Source organism: Arachis hypogaea, chromosome 20 (genome assembly GCF_003086295.3).
Source record: "Arachis hypogaea cultivar Tifrunner chromosome 20, arahy.Tifrunner.gnm2.J5K5, whole genome shotgun sequence".
NCBI lineage: Eukaryota > Viridiplantae > Streptophyta > Magnoliopsida > Fabales > Fabaceae > Arachis > Arachis hypogaea.
In genome coordinates, this window is record NC_092055.1 from 10,382,422 (window position 1) to 10,399,882 (window position 17,461).

Genomic DNA, 17,461 nt, shown 5'->3' on the forward strand with positions numbered 1-17,461 from the left:
TTAAGACTCTTCTAGTTCGTATAAACAGTGAACTGTTGACCTAATAGGTAATGCTTCCATTTTTGAATTGCCAGGACCATAGCCATCAACTCTCTCTCATAAACAGATTTAGCTTGAGCCTGTTCAGAAAGTTTTTGACTCATGTAAGCCACCGGCCTGCCTTCCTACAGCAGTATTGTTCCTATTCCCTTCCCAGAAGCATTAGTTTCCACTACGAAGGGCTTTGAAAATGAAGGGACAGCCAGCACCGAGACTGTCACGATGGCAGTCTTGAGTGCTTCGAAAGCTGCTTGTGCCTCATTACCCCACTTGAATTGATCCTTCTTCAGTAGTTGCGTAAGGGGCCAAGCTATGCTTCCATAATTTTTAATGAAACGACGATAGTAACCGGTTAACCCAAGGAATCCCCTCAACCCTTTGAGGTCCTTCGGAATTAGCCAATCAACCATGTCTTGAACCTTTGTGGGGTCTGTTGCCACTCCTTCTTTAGATATAATGTGACCCAGGTATTCAATATGTTATTGGGCGAATCTGCATTTCTGCTTATTGAGGTAGAGCTAGTTGCGCTGGAGGACTTCAAAAATCTGCTGCAAATGACCCCAATGTTTTTCTAAACTCAAGCTATAGACGAGTATATCATTGAAGAAAACCAAAACAAACTTCCTCAAAAATGGCCGCAACACCTGATTCATGAGTACCTGGAAAGTGGAAGGAGTGTTTGTGAGCCCAAAGGGCATCACAAAAAACTCATAGTGTCCTTCATGAGTTCGAAAAGCAGTTTTGTGGATGTCATCTTTTCTCATTCTTATTTGGTGATAGTCAGACTTGAGGTCTAGTTTAGAGAATACTCTTGCATTTCCCAATTCGTCCAGCAGCTCATCAATCACCGAAATTGGAAATTTATTAGCTATGGTCTCTCGATTCAATGCTCGGTAATCTACGCAGAATCGCCAGCTTCCATCTTTCTTTTTAACTAGGATCACCGGACTTGAGAACGGGCTAGTGCTCGGACATATGATGCCAGAATTTAGCATTTCGTCTACAATTTTCTCAATCTCGGTTTTCTAATATTGTGGGTATCTATAGAGTCTGATGCGAGGAATCTCTGACCCTTCCTTCAAGATGATTGCATGGTCCTTCTCGCGTTTGGGTGGGAGGCCTACAGGAGTCTGAAATAAGTCCCCATATTGTTGTATAAATTGTTTAGCTTCTGTAGAAATCATCTCTTGTTGTTGCTCCTTGGTGGCAGCAACCCTAGTGGTGATAACATAACCCTCCCCATCACTTTTCAGAGCGTGCAAAGTCTTCTTCCATGAAGCCTTGCTTCTGCTCAAGAAAGGATCACCTTTTAGTTGCATCTCCCTGCCATCTTGCTTTCAGTTCAATGTTAAGTCTCCATAATCTCCCACAAACCGCCCTAGACTCGCCAGCCATCCTACTCCTAACACCATCTTCGAACAGCCCAGCTTCATTACAAAGAAGTTTTGGACTATTTGGACCCCTTGAATATTCAAGTGAACCCTTTTACAACCTTCATGCCCCTTTTCTATAGCGCCGTTCTCCACCTCCACTTGAAACTCCCTTATCTTTCTCACTGGTAACGCCAGCCGCCTAACTACCTTGGTGGCAATGAAATTTGCCGAAGCCCTAGGGTCGATGAGCACCACCACTGTTCTGCCCTGAATCTCCCTTGGACCTTAAAGGTCTTGCGAGTAGTAGGTCCCCAATAACTGTATGATGACAGTTGCAGCTCTTTCTGTTCAGGTTCCCCTTCATGTGCCTCTTGGTTCATCCTTACGTCTCCTTCTGCCTCTTTTTCTGCATCTTCTCCTAGGAGTATGATTTGATAATGCTTCATGGGGCACTTATGATTAGGTCCCCACTTTTCTCCACATCTGAAGCACAATCCTTTCTTCTGTCTCTTTGCCCACTCTTCGTTCGAGAGTCGCCGTGTGCTGTTACGAGTCGTCTACGAATGAGAAGCACTGCTGCCTCCGTTCGAACTATTATTAAATAGTTTGTTTGCTCATTTTTCTTTTTAAACGGTTTTGTATGGAATAAAATAATTTTTAAATTATTATTGATTATGTAGAATATTTTGTTTAAAATTTGAGTACATGCATGAATGTTTATCTTTAAATTTAATCTTTTTTTAATTGCTTCGCATGAAATAAAATAATTTTTGTAATTTTTAAATTATTAATTATGTAGAAGAGTATTATATTTGAAATTTGAGTAAATATATTTTTAATAAAATTTTTAATAAATTTATTTAAATTATACCACAAAAAATATTTTATTTCATGCAAAATAATTTAAAAAAAATGACTTAAAAGATGTTAGAGGTACTATAAAAATTTGTAATAGCTCAATGCATAGTAATTCGAATCAGCCCCATTCGAAATATATAAGAACAAAACTAGGGGGTAAATCGAAACAGCTTGTTTCAAATTAGTAGGGACTTTACATGCATGCATAAATCGACTCATGTTGCTTCGAATTGTATAAATCTGACCAATTCAATTTTTGTGTATCTCTAGTAATTCGAATTGGTCTAATTCGAATTAGCGTTGTAATGGGTAATTCGAATGAAGCTGATTCGGATTACATAAAATTGTCCTTCTGGTAGATCCTTGTAACGTTTTTTCTTTTGGTAGAATTGTGCAATTTTGGGCTCTATTTGGTTTATATGTGTGATTTGCCCTAAATTTTAGTTTTACATTTTTTATTTTTTTATTTTTTATTTACGTAGGACCGGATCAACCGGTTCAATTATGACAACTATGGTTGGAGAGGTGAAAAAGATGTTATAAGTTGTTTGAACGTTTTAATTTTTGACTAGGAAACAAAGATTCTAGTTTTTGCGTTCACTAAGCGTTAAACCATTGACTTTAAATTTTGAGTAAACTATCATTTGTACCCACGAAAGTTGAAAATGCTGACATATCTACTCATAGAAGAAGAAAATTACCATTTGTACCCATGAAACATAAACTTTTGCTAACAAAACTATCCAAATCCAAAAAAATTATTTGAAATTTTCAAATTTCCTACCACCACCACTTACTCCACACCATCGCTTTTTCAATCCCAAACCCACCACCGAAACTCTTCGTCACCACCACCCTAAACCCTAACCACTACCATCACTCAACATACTTCTCGTGCCTCTGACGAACATTCCAGAAACTACGATTATTTCAACCAAACACAGAACAAGTACAAACTTCAACCATGTCTTGTTGTAACTCAAAGAAAAGAAAGAGACGCACCTAGATTTAGGGTAGAGTCCTTCCATTAAAGGGGTAGCAGATGCGACGGTCATAGGATACAGATCCCAGTCCGTTGGTTCTCCTGGGAGCGTTTTATGGCCGCCATGAGGGAGTTCGATATCGGAGGTCCGTCGTCGTCGGCGGTGGAGGAGGTCGATGAGGGTTTGGAGGAGGAGAGGCGGTCGAGGGACACGCTGACAGAGAGTTATAGGGCGCGCAGCTGGAGGCGCGGGGAGATGGTTACGGCTGCGGTTACGGCGGTGATGACAGTGCGCGTTTGGGTGATTGCATTGCGGAGGGAGGAGGAAGGGAGGGCCAAGAGAATGGAGACTATGTGGAGGGAGGTCGTCTAGGAAGCTTGCGGATTTTGGATGGTAGTAGTTGGGGATGATAGTGGTGGTGAAGAAAAGTTTGGGTGGTGGTGGGATTTGAGATTAGAAAAGTAGTGGTGAAGATAATGATAATTTAGGGATTTTAGGTAATTTTTTAGTGTTTGGATAATTTTGTAGTGCGGAACTCATATTTCATGGGCACAAATGGTAATTTCCTTCTTTTATGGGTAGATATGTCAGCGTTTTCAACTTTCGTGGGTAGAAATGATAGTTTCCTTTAAAATTTTTAATTCTTTTCTACCAATACTACCTTTCATACATGTTATTATTTTATTTATGAAATTTTTATTGTTTATCTTTATATGAGTTCTTTTTTTTATTATTTATTATTTTTATTTTTGTTAATTTTTGTTTAGTTTGAAAAATTATAGTTTACTGAAAAAAAGTCCCAAGAGTATTAGGAAAAAAATACTATATAAAAAACATACTAAAAAAATATGGTTAAAAAAATAACATGTTCTTTTTAATAATTATGTATTTAAAAGTGTTTTTAACTAATATTATTCAAATAATATTTATTTTATCAAAATCAAATTTGGTATAGAATTACCAAACATAAATCATGTTGACACAAATTCATTCCTACCCAAAATCAATTCTATAAAATTCAAGGTTTTGAAAATCGAACTGGACCGTCCAATTCAACTGGATTAATCGAGAACCGATTACCTGGTCGGTCCAATTGACCCTTAGAACCGTCCTACAAAAAATTGATAATAAACCGATGGTTAACCGATAAATTGGACGAACTGGTCGAGTTTTTAATGGTACCGGTTTTTTATTGTTGGTCTGAAACAGCATTGTTTTGATGCATAGGAAAAAAAAAAGAAAAATAAAAATCTATTACCGAGCATCTGAACTATAATTCTAAAAACCGAATTGGATAAGTCAATTCAACTAGATTAACCGAAAATCGATCACCAGACCGACCCAATTGATCTCATAAATCGCATGGCAAAAAATCGATTAAAAAATCGGTCGAATCAACGGTTAACAAATAAACTGTCAAAACCGACCCGTTCTTTAGAGGTTTTTGGTTCGGTATCACTCTTAAAACGGCGCCGTTTTACATTTTATAAAAAACAAAAAACCCTACATCTACCCATGACCCCCAATGCAGCCCAGTCACACTCCCACCTCTCTCCTATCTGAACTTTTGAAATTGAAAGAACAAACTCAAGAAAGAACGCTAGCCACCCAGTCCCGCCGCCCGCAGCCACCGCAGCCACCGCAGCCACCGCAGCCACCGCAGCCACCAAGCCCCCGCAGCCCCGTTGCGTGTATAGGCATCGCGTGTAGAAGCTCTGTCACCGTCGCAAGAGCTGTGTCGCCGTCGTAGGAAGCTCCGTCGCCATCTTAGGAAGCTGTGTCGTCGTCGTAGGAAGCTCCCTCGCCGTCGGGCGGAAGCTCTGTGGCCGTTGCCGTCTCCTCTGTTCGAGCGCTCTCTCTCTCTCTCTCTTATCGCCGGTGTCGCCGCTCCTCTGTCGTCGCCGTCACTCCCCTTCATCCTTGCCGCCGGTAAGCAGTGTGACTTGGAATCATTTTTTCTGGTTTTAGTGTTTTACTGTTGTTTGAAACTGAGTTGCTGAGTAGCTAGATTTTGTTTACTGAGTTAATTTTGTTCAATGATTTCTGTTTGCTGGATTTTGTTAACTCATGATTTTTGTTTGCTTGAGTTAATTTTGTTCATGATGACTTAATTTTGTTCATGATTCTCTATGCTGCTTTTACTCTCATTGTTTTCAAGCTATTTCATATGTGCACATTGTTGTTTAGAAGTGGACATTGTTCATATAATCCGTTGTTCTTTTTTATTTTTTTTATTGGGAAGGAAATGTTGTTCAAAATTTGGAGCAAACAACAAAATGTGTATTCTTTTAAAATTTACATGAGATTTGGTAGCTCATGAGAATCTAGATAAATGTGAAAACTGCTTTAACTCATGGTTTTCATCTTTCTTCACTGCATTCTCAGTTATTTAGTGATGTTTCCTTTGTGTGTGTTTTTTCTTCCATATGCTTACTAATAAAATTTATCTCTTATATGTTTTGGGATTTATTAATTTGCTTAATATCTTAACATGGTTACCAATAATTTTCAGTGAGGATAGACGACTAAGATGGCTTTTCAGCAATTTTTGAGGAGGAAACGCCAATCTCACTCTCATGTAAGCATTATCCCTGCCTTTCTGGTTTTTTTGTATTATAAGGAGTATTTACTTTTGGATCTGTGTTGCCTGTGACTTCAAATGAAGACCCTTTGGTGAAAGATGCACTTGAGAATGGGAAAATGGTTTTATCTCTTACCTCCGAGTTTAGAATTAATAGCAGTATCTTTTTGTTTCCTCAAATTCTTTCACTACTTGTTGGAAATGTATCACTTTGCGTTAATCCTATTTGATTGAAACGCTTGGATTCTATTCAAATAGGACTGCCTCATTTGTGAAAAGCAACTGCACTTGGGCTTTCATATACTAATGCTAGTTTATTATACACTGATAATGCTATGTTTTCATATCTTAATAGTTAATAGTGAGTGAAATAACAAAATTTGTTTCATTCAATAATAGTTATTATGTGAAACTATAAAATTTTAAATTTTAATAGGTTAAAAATTATTAAATTTAAATATTTGAAATTATATATAAAATTTTTAATAATTTTATTTAATATTTAATCAAATCAGTTGAACTCTGGTTAAACCCCGGTCAAATCATTGAACCAGTGAACCAGTAGTCTTATAGGTTCATTGACCGGTCCGGTTCTCTCAACCTTGGTCTGAACCCACATAGCCTCAGCCCCTTTTGTTTAGTCCCTCACCTCACCACACCTCAACCCTAATTTCCTCTTCCAATCTTCCTCCTACTCCAATGAAGAGCAGCCGCCACCATCACCGCTATCCACTCCTCACTGTGGGTCGTCGGTGTGTCTCCCCTCCTCACCCTGTTCCTCATCGTTTCTGGCTGTCACCTCTTCTCTGCTTCCGTCAGTCTTCTTGACTTCATCGCTGGCACTAGAATTGAGGAAATCACAGGTTGTATGATCTTCTGCCTTCATATGTTAATATGTTATGATTTTGTTCAAGTGAATTTTCTAGAGGAATAATTCTCCCCATTGATTTTGAATATTGCTATGATGGAATAGCCTTGCATCCTACCTTTTCACTGAACACTTATCTTTTGATTTTTCTATTTCTTTGAACTCAATATTACGTAACATGGAACTACCTTCTATGGACCTAAGTTTTTTAATTAATTTCTACCTTTTGTAGTTGCAGTTTGTATCAAGCTGTCCAAATATTGTTTCACAAAGGCTTACATGGAGAAAGGCCTTCGGCAAAAAGTTGAAACAAAGCAAAGGTAGCACATGCAACCGAAAATGGACATAGACTATCAGGTTCTATCTGAATACTTCACTCGGTTTTCTGAAAGTTATTTTTCTATAAAATAAATAGAAAACTAAGCTATGAAAATTTAGAACTAATATGCTGTGTTAGCAAAGACACCTTTATAAGAGGCGTTTTCAGTATTGGAGAGTTAATTCGCATATCCGATTAGTGCCTTCTACATGGAAATTACGATCTCGTTCAGCGTCTTTAGCGGTAAAGGTGCCACCCGGTTCAGTGCATCCTAGTCAACAATGCTAAAAAAAAGATACAGTTGCCACCATGGCAAAAAGAGCTGCTGAGCAGTATATTTCAAAAGGATGACAATTTGATAAATAATTTGCAAAATTTAAAAATATTATAGCTGATGACAGACATGAAAAATATTTTGATTGACAAATTTTTGTTTAGGTATCATAAAGGAGCCTAACCTAAGGAAAGGAAACAAAAACAATCACAAACACAAGTACAACTACTAACTAGTTCATTATCACGTTAGAAGGAAGTGAAATGTAAAACTCATTAACATCATCAGTCAAGAAAGGGGCGAGTTCCCCAAGAGCATCAGAAAGTGGAATTCTGAGGTAACTCCAAGCTTGATCTCCCATAGTCTTTTTTGCATTTGATCTATCCTTCTGAGAATAGGGTTTTGATTCAATCTGCACCCCAAATGGGAGTTCAACAAAACCATACAATCAATACATAACATTTACAATATTTCTTTTGCGATGCTGACCCTAGTAGTAATAGAAAGAGGAACAACATTTGGATTGAAATTTTGGCTTGAAAAACAACATACAAAGTTAGCTCTATGATACACATAAGCATTTTTAATGAGATTCTTATGCAGTGTTTAGTTCCAATGATCCAGCCATAAGTCAATATCTTGTTTTAAAATAATTATTATTGTATACGTGTGAAAAGTCCTTGATCTCACTCATCAAAGGCAAAAGAAGTGAGTAAAAGCACCACTGAAAATAACTATTTATAATTTTCATTCAATAAATGATCACAAAATAAAAAAGAATTCACAACTACTCAAAAATAATTCAATAAATTACCAAACAATCATAAGAACGAGAACAAAAAGTTTTGTTCAGAAGCATGGGTGGATATATAATGTATTCTTTTCAATTAACTTTGAAACAAATCATCTCACCTTGTTTGCCAAGAAGACTTTCACTTTGAATTTCACTGAAAAGCTTTCATGCTTTCTCATTCATATTTCTATGAAAAAGAGCCATAATTATTGGATTATATCTGTCAAAATTTGGAAGGTCACCATTGCCTTCATCTTAGAAATTAAGGCTATTGCTTCATCAAATAAACCCCTCTTTGGTAAGCCCACATATCATAATATTATAAATATCAATATTACAACAATTTCTGGCCAAAAGATCTTAAAAAAAATTCTCTTGCATCCCTTCCTCTTCCACATTTTTCACAAACCATTCAAAGAAGTACTGCATATGGACGGATATGGAGTAATCTGTTATTATAAACTCGTGAACAGGACGATGGTTTATGCAAAAAAACATAGTATGCAACAAGTGATTAAAAATCTCATCAAGAAGAGCTTTGACTGATGAAATCCCTGATTTGCATACATCACAAACATCACAAATTAAGGAATTGTACGTTACAATATCAGGAGCTACACCTTTAGTTCAGATCTCATTAAAAGATACTAATGGCTTTATCTATCTTTTTGTTTGTTACTGCAATAGTCATTAATCATAATGTGACAATTCTAAAGATCGGGTGCCATTCTGTCAAACTAACTTTTCTGTCTCATTAGCTTTCTTAATTAGAAAGTAACCATCAATTAATACACTATAAATCACAACATTAGGAATATAGTATTGTTTCAACATCATACTAAGTATTTTTTGAACTTGTCCATCTCTTCCTCTTCTACACAAAGCATTGAATTAATATACTTAATCTATATTCATTTGGTTTGATGCTGTCTTTCATCATTTTTCTTAACAATTTATTCTAATTGATTAACATCATTCTTAAATAAAAGAGGAATAAATGAACACATTAGAAAAAATTTCCCATGCAGTCATTCTTGAAATCAAATCTTTGGCCTTCTCAACAAGCCTATCAACAACGGTGCTGTATATTATTAAGTTGGGCTTAGTTGGTTTCTGTTCTAGTATTTGCAGCACTTCAATAGCTTTCCTATCCGATCTTTCTCACAAATCCTCTTGATTAATGTCTCATAAGTGACTTGGTTAAAGTTGAAATCCCATGGCATCTACCTTATGGAAGCATTGGAGCTTCATGTTAAGTTAGATGCCATGTGATTTCAGCTTAACAAAATCCCTTATTGGACGTTAATCAAGAAAATTTGTGAGGAAGATCGAATAGAAGAAGTTTTTGAAGTGCTGCAAATACTAGAGTAGAAACCAACTAAAGCCCATTAATAATCTACAGTATCGTTGTTGATGCATTATGCAAAATTGGGCTCGCAACCGAAGATTTTGATTTCAAGAATGATTGCACGTAGAATTTCTCCCAATATGTTCATTTATTCTTCTTTGATTTACGGATACTGTGGTGTTAATAAATCAGAAGCAGTTGTTAAATTGTTGAGAAAAATGATGAAAGGCAGCATCAAGCCAAATGAATATACATTAAGTATATTAATGGACGCAGAAGAGGAAGAGTTGGAGAAGCTCAAAAAGTATTTAGTATGATGTTGAAATAAGGCTATATGCCTAATGTTGTGATTTATAGTGTATTAATTGATGACTACTTTTTAATTAAGGAAGTGAATGAGGCAGAAAAGTTATTTGACAGGATGATCAGAGAAGGTTTAGCGTCCGATGTTCAGAGTTGCAACATTATGATTAATGGCTATTGCAGGAACAAAAAGATAGACTAAGCCATTAGTCTCTTTAAAAAGATGCTTACCAAAGGTGTAGCTCTTGATATTGTAAATAATTCCTTAATTTGTGGTTTATGCAAATTAGGGATGTTTTCATCAGTCAAAACTATTCTTGATGAGATGAAAGAAAGGGGACAATATAGATGCTTTTTGCATAAACCAGCTTCTGATGAAGCAATTGTATTATTTCGCAAAGTTGTATTATTTCGCAAAGTTTATAATAACAAATAGATTACTTCATATCTGTCCATGTGCAGTACTCTTCTTGATGAGATGGAAGAAAGGGATGCAAGAGAGTTTTTTGAGGGTCTTTTGGCCAAGAATTGTAATATTGATATCTATAATATTATGATACATGAGCTTATCAAAAAGGGGTTTATTGATGAAGTAATGGCCTTAGTTTCTAAGATGAAAGGCAATAGTTACCTTCCAAATTTTGATAGTTATAATCCAATAATTATGATTCTTTTTCATAGAAATATGAACAAGGAAGCATGGAAGCTTCTGCGTGAAATTCAGGATTTAGGTCTTCTTAACAAGAAGGTGAGATGATTTGTTTCAAAGTTAATTAAAAAGAATACATTATATATCCACCCGACCAAAACTTTTTGTTTTCGTTCTTGTTTAGGATTCCAAGATTATGACTCCCCATGGGTGGGACAGATTCTTGGATGGGAAACCTGAATATGATTGTTTGGTAATTTATTGAATTCATTATGAGTAATTGTGAATTATTTTTTATTTTGTGATCATTGTTTGGATGAAAATTATAAAATAGTTATTTTTTAGCGGTGCTTTTACTCACTTCTTTTTACCTTTGATGAGATCAAGGGTCGTTTCACACGCATAAAATACTAATTATTTTAAGGTTTAATTACTTTGTTCGTCCCTATCGTTTCGCGAAATTTTCAATTAAGTCCCTATATTTTTTTTTTCTTTTAATTGGGTCCCTGCACCAAACTTTTTTTTTTCAATTAGGCCCCTCTTGGTAGTAATTGGCTTAATTGTATAAGAACCCAACTAAAAAAAATAATTGGTGTAGAGACTCAAATAAAAGGAAAAAAAATTGGTGTAAGGACTCAATTAAAAAAAAATATATATAGGGACCTAATTAAAAATTTTGCAAAACTATAGGGACCAACAGAGTAATTAAACCTTATTTTCTCATGACTTGATAATTGGAACTAAACACTGCATAAGAATCCCATTAAAAGTGCTTATGTGTATCATATAGCTACCTTTGTAGGGTGTTTTTCAAGTCAGAGTTTCAATCCAAATGTTATTCTTTTTCTATTGATACTGATGGGCAGCATCGCCAAAGGAAGTATTGTGAATGCTATGTTTTGATCGTATGGTTTTGTTGAACTCCCAGTGCAGATTGAATCAAAACCTTATTCTATAGATCAAAATACGAAAGAGACCATGGGAGATCAAATTTGTACATACTTAGATAGAAACAAAGCTTGGAGTAACCTCAGGGATTCCACTTTTTGGATGTTGCTCCTGGAGAACTCGCCCATTTCTTGACTGATGATGTTAATAAGTTTTACATTTCACTTTCTCCTAAAGTGACAATGAACTAGTTAGTGGCCGTACTTTGTTTGTTATTGTTTTTGTTTCCTTTCCTTGGGTTAGACCCCTTTATGATACCTAAACAAAAATTTGTCAATCAAAACATTTTTCATGTCTGTCATCAACTATAATATTTTTAAGTTTTATAAATTATTTATCAAATTGTTATTCTGTTACTATCTTTTTGTCATGGTGGCAACTGTATCCTTTCCTTGGCATTGTTGACTAGGATGCACTGAACTGGGTGGCGCCTTTACCACTAAAGACGTTGAACGGGATCGTACTTTCCATGTAGAAGGCACTAACCGGATATGCGAATTAACTCTCCAATACTGAAAACGCATCTCACAAAGGTATCTTTGCTAATGCACCACATTAGTACTAAATTTTCATAGCTTAGTTTTCTATTTATTTTAGAAGAAGTCTAGGGGGCTAGCAACTTTTGTGTTTTGTGGCCAGCACTTAACCATCAAAAGAAAAGTGAGTGATTTCCCACCATTTGATGTAATCTCAAACCATTAAAAACACTATTGATGGTTACAAAACACAAAAATTGTTGGCCCCTAACACTCTTCTTTATTTTATAGAAAAATAACTTTCAGATAGAACCTGATAGTCTATGTCTATTTTCGGTTGCATGCGCTCGCTTTGCTTTTGTTTCATTCGTTTCAACTTTTTGCCGAAAGCCTTTCTCGATATAAGCCTTTGTGAAACAATACTTAGACAGCTTGATACAAACTGCAACTACAAAATGTAGAAATTAATTAAAAAACTTAGGTCCATAGAAGGTAGTTCCATGTTACGTAATCTTGAGTTCAAAGAAATAGAAAAATCAAAAGATAAGTGAAAAGGTAGGATGCAAGGCTATTCCATCATAGCAATATTAAAAATCAATAAGGAGAATTTTTCCTCTAGAAAATTCACTCGAACGAAAGTCATAACATATGAAGGCAGAAGATCATACAACCCGTGATTTTCTCAATTCAAGTGCCAGCAATGAAGTCAGGAAGCTGAAAGGGTTGTTTCTCAGTTACCTCTTCTGGTTTTGTAAGTTCCTTTGTCCTGCCAAACTTTTTTCCTGAAACATCAAATATACAAATTGAAAGGAAAGAAAAGTTAATGTGATGTAATGCTTTTTAAATTCATACCCAGTGTACCAAGGAACCATGTCCAAAAATGTTAATGGGTTTCATCTGCTTCTTCTTCATCTTCCCATATTCTTTAACAGATAGTCAGGTGGGTGAGAGCCGCATATATAATTAATACTTTTTATAGCTAACGTTAAAAAATATAAACAAATAAATTAACTAAACAAATATATTCTACCTCTTTTCAACAGAAATTATTGATTACATATTCTCTACATAACTATTGATCGATTAGATTTTTTATTAAACCTTCTTAGTGATTTCAAATGGTACAATCTTCTTGGCAGTTTTCCACCACAGATTCCTGACCTCAGAAACATGAAGTATGTACACCTTAAAATGTTTCATTAGTTATTCTATGCTAAAATATAGTTACTTTAACTTCTTGTCTTCTTAATTTAAATGAAAAAAAAATTCTATTGATACTGCTGGGCGATGCCGATGGCTTCATAATTATATTTTTACAACCTTGAGGTCGTTCTGAGTATTTGTGAGTTCGTTCTGATTTTGTGATTATTTATTGAATGAAAATTACAAAATAGAGTTATTTTTTTGTGGTACTTTTTGACTCACTTTTTTTACCTTCCATGAGTGAGATCAAGGGCTTCTTCACACGCATAAAATACTAATTAATTTAAAACAGGATTTTGACTCATGGCTTGATCATTGGAACTAAACACTGCATAAGAATCTCATTAAAAGTGTTTATGTAATGATTGCATTGTTTTGTTGAACTCCCACTTGGGACTTTGTGGATGCTGCTCCTGGAGAACTCTCTCCTTTCCTGACTGATGATGTTAATGAATTTCATTTTATACTTTCATTTAAACTTCACTTTATACTTTCATTTAAACTCTAATTTGACAAACGCCAATTTAAACAGGAGGTTGAAGGGTGAACAATGGAGTCAAAGTCTACAGATTGTAATTGTTTCCGGTTTTCACGAACCTCACTGGTTATTAGTGTGGCCATCGGTCCAATTGACTAAGAGATTAGTTTCGATTAGTTTATGAGGTCTCTATTTTCCTTTTGAGATTTTTGAGTCACCATATTAGTGTGGTCATCGATCCTATTTGATGGTCTAAGTTTTGAGATAGTGTCAAGTGTTATTGTATAGCTTTAAGGGTATGTGTAGTTGGAGGAATTATAAATAATTCTTAGGAATTTTAAGATGGGAATATCATATTCTCATATTTGTTTCAAAATTTGAGGTTCAAAATTTGAAAAGCTGGCAATTAAAATACCATCATTTCAATTTTCACCTTCTCCTTGGATATCTTAGGGGAATGGAATCTTTGTAACAAAGACATACTTGAACCACACACACCCTAAGAGCCATTTTTGGACCTATTTGTTCTCCATTGCTTCCCTTGTCTTCGGAAACACTATATTCTCAAAAAATCATAAGTTGTCAAATCATATTCACAAAACCTTATTTTATTAATTATATTTGGTACTGCTAATATATAAACTACTTATAGTTAAAGCTACCTTTATAGTAGTTTATACACTATGTAAAACGTTAACAAGTTTCTCTGGGATTTTATAAAATAATAATTGGAACCCAACTTCCTGTTTTTGCTTAATGATTTCTTCAGATTTTGTATAATTTGAAGGTACTTAATTGCCCACTGCCCTTCAATCTCATTAGAAACACATACTGTATATCGTCTTGCTACACTTTCAACTTGTAGCATGACGATGAAGATTCTATTGATCTGGTATTTTTGTTTCCTCTCAAGGTGTTGGTATTGTCTTGTGTTTTTTACTCCTCCTAATCCTATCTGTAGCAATGTTAATTTCCACAATTTGGGAAAGATAGAGAAACACGGCAATACTTAAGTAATGGTATTGCAATTATCCAAAGTACTCAGCAACCACTAGAGTCTGCTGCCTAGCTTGGATTGTCTTTTTCTTTTTTTATGATATGAGGGGCCATAGGCCCAAAGAAAGAAAAAAAAAACAAAAGAAAACAAAGAAAGCACACTTAGGGCCTGGAGATACGTGGAAGTATTACCCCTCTTCCATCTTCACGCACAAAGCCTTTCACTTAGACAAGACAAGACCAGGATCAATTTCAGTGCCGATTCTCGCCAATCTGTCCGCCACTTTATTACCTTCTGAGTATGTGGCTGAAGCAAATTTGCCAATTCTTCTTCTTCCAATTTGCAATTAAACGTACCAAAGGATTGGGATGGTTACGGAATTCTCGCTGATTATTGATAAGGGCTATAACAGCAGCGGCATCGCTATATATAATGATTTCCCTCATTCCCATAGTCCAAGCAAGGTTGAGGCCGTCATGAATTCCCCAAAAATATCTCTCCAGGTCCTTAGCCGGGGTTATGTGATGGCACATTGGCACCCACATCACCACTTCTATTTTGCTATTAGATCCAATAGGACATCCTCCTGAAAGAATCAATATAATGTGTAAAACAAAAATTACAAAGGCCCAATGAAAGAAGCCAACAACCAAAACGTATCTGAAAATACCACTATTCAAGGTATCGTAAATACACAACAGCAAATTCAAATTAGTAGTAAATACCTACAGTTAAAATAATGTCCTCAAAGGATTTAGGTTTTGTGTATCAGGGACAATTCCATTTAAATCTATAATCTTGTAATAGAATCAAATAGGCTAAGAGGATTCAAGTTGAGTACGGACCATCTTCAGAGAAGACTTGCGGATTAACTTCATTCGTGCTCCAGCTGACTTCACATGATGGATGACAACTCTCATTAATCACCTTAAGTTTTTTTCTTCATATTAAGATCTCAATCATTCATATATCATTTATCCTAGGCTTCAATTATAATTGAACACCAAGTTAAACCTTGAACACTTGTATTATGTGTGGTCAAGTTTGTTAGGCTAACCCGGGGGTGGAGTGTCGTTGACAAGTGGATAGTGCATTCATCAATTCATTATATGAAGCAAGATCAGGTATGAATCCCCTATCCAACATCTCATTCACCACTGACTCTCCCTCTATTTTCCGGCCCTCTCCTGTGTATCCATTAACCAAAATTTTATATGTCATGTCGTCTGGTTCCAAACCCTTGCTCGAAGCAAGTAATCTTAATTTATTTGCTTCCTCTGTTCTTCCCACTTTGCAAATATCCTGAAGCACAAAATTAAAAGTCATAACATCCAGTATCATACCCTCTTTAAGCATCTTTTCCACTAATCTCCAAGCTTCTTTAGTCTTCCTCGATCTTCTCAACCCATCAATCATCACAATGCAAGCAATCAAGCTAGGCACACATCCTTTCTCCCACAACTCATAAATTAGCCTCAATGCTCTATCAGCATCTCCATTCCCACACAGAGCATCCACCAAATCAAAATAATCATACCCTTTAGGCAAAACGCCCTTTCTGGAGAAATCAACTAACATCTCACAAGCCTGCAAAACCTTTCCTTTCTCGCAAAGTCCTCGAACCAGAATCTCACAAGTGACATTGGAGAACTCGCACCCCAAATAAATCATCTCATGAGCCATCCCAATCCCTTCTTCAACCTTCCCCTCCCTAAACATCCCCTTAATCAAAGTGTTGAAAGTAACCACATTTGGCTCACACCCCATCTTTCTCATCTCCTTGAACATCTCCAATGCCAACCCAAACTTCAAATTCCTACAATAACCACTGATCAAGATGTTAAAAGTGAACAAATCAGGCCTAATCCTAACCCTAACAATCTCATCATAAAACTCCAGAGCCCTATCAAGCATGCCCCATTTCACAAATCCATGAATTATGATATTACAAACTGCAACATTAGGCCTACCGTCGATCAACCTGCACATGGAACGGAACGAGGAGACAGCTTCGTCCAATTTGCCAGCTTTGCAGTAAGCGTGGATGGCGAAGCGGAAGATGGATTCGGTGTGGGGGCAGGAGAAGATGGAGTCGGAGCAGGGGCAAGGGTTGGAGGCAATGAAATCAAGGAGGATGTGGAGGTGGTGGAAGCGGTGGGAGAGAGCTAGGGTTTGGGCCATCCAATGGAAAGTGGAGTGGTTGTGGCGGAAAGAGTCGACAAAGGAGGCCCAGGTGAAGACGTGGAAGTCGTAGTGGGAAAAGGAAGGGTGGTGGTGGAGCTTGGATTTGAGGAAATGGAGGAGGGATTCTGGGGTGAAAGGTGGGGAAAGATGGGTCTTGAGAAAGTTGAGGAGGCGGTGGTATTGGGAGTTGGGGATTGGGGTCACTGTGAGTGTTGGTGGTGGCGGAGGGAGGGAGGGATCTGGCGGCGGAGATGGGAGAGGAGGGTTTGGAAGAGGAGAGAGTGGGTGCGGCGACGGTAGGTGTAGTGGTGTTGCTATTGGTCTGAGCATTTTCTTCAACCCCATTCCTCAACTGTGCATACTACTTCCTCTGCTTCTTCCCTGAGCCTGAAAGCTGCATCCAAAAGGTGGGAAGAAGAATAACTGAATAAGTGTGCATATAATATAATAATATAATTGATACATGAATATATTCCAACTCATAGTTATCAAAACCAAATCAGTAATCAACCTGGTTGATCCGGTCACAATTAAATATAAATATAAAATTACAAAAAATAAGCTTAAAATTAAAAAAGCATGTCTTCACACACACATTAATAACAAACAAGTATTAATTCTTAAACATAACTAATGATGTAAAAATAGAAAATAAATTAGTCACTAGTACAAAATACTTTCTCAATTTCAATGAAGAGAGCAAAACATAACACAATAACTAAATCAAGTCCAAGGAGTGATCTCAAAATCGGCATCTATATCTTTATCGGACAAATTTGGAGCTTGA

The 17,461-nt window shown here is 36.3% G+C and overlaps 1 protein-coding gene and 1 long non-coding RNA gene across 2 annotated transcripts; one reads left to right on the plus strand and one right to left on the minus strand.

Annotated features, from left to right (window-relative positions):
- Positions 1–10,440: 10,440 nt before the first annotated feature.
- LOC112782401 (uncharacterized) lies at positions 10,441–14,025 on the plus strand. The gene is made up of 2 exons (XR_003192975.3): positions 10,441–12,563; positions 13,548–14,025. It is a non-coding gene; the product is annotated as an uncharacterized lncRNA (long non-coding RNA).
- Positions 14,026–14,483: 458 nt separating this feature from the next.
- On the minus strand, positions 14,484–17,019 carry LOC112782400 (uncharacterized). The gene is made up of 2 exons (XM_072230915.1): positions 15,220–17,019; positions 14,484–15,076 (listed from the first exon to the last, which is right to left on the minus strand). The coding sequence occupies exon 1, from the start codon at positions 17,017–17,019 to the stop codon at positions 15,538–15,540; it is 1,482 nt and encodes a 493-aa protein (XP_072087016.1). The 3' UTR covers positions 14,484–15,076; positions 15,220–15,537.
- Between the last annotated feature and the right edge of the window lie 442 nt (positions 17,020–17,461).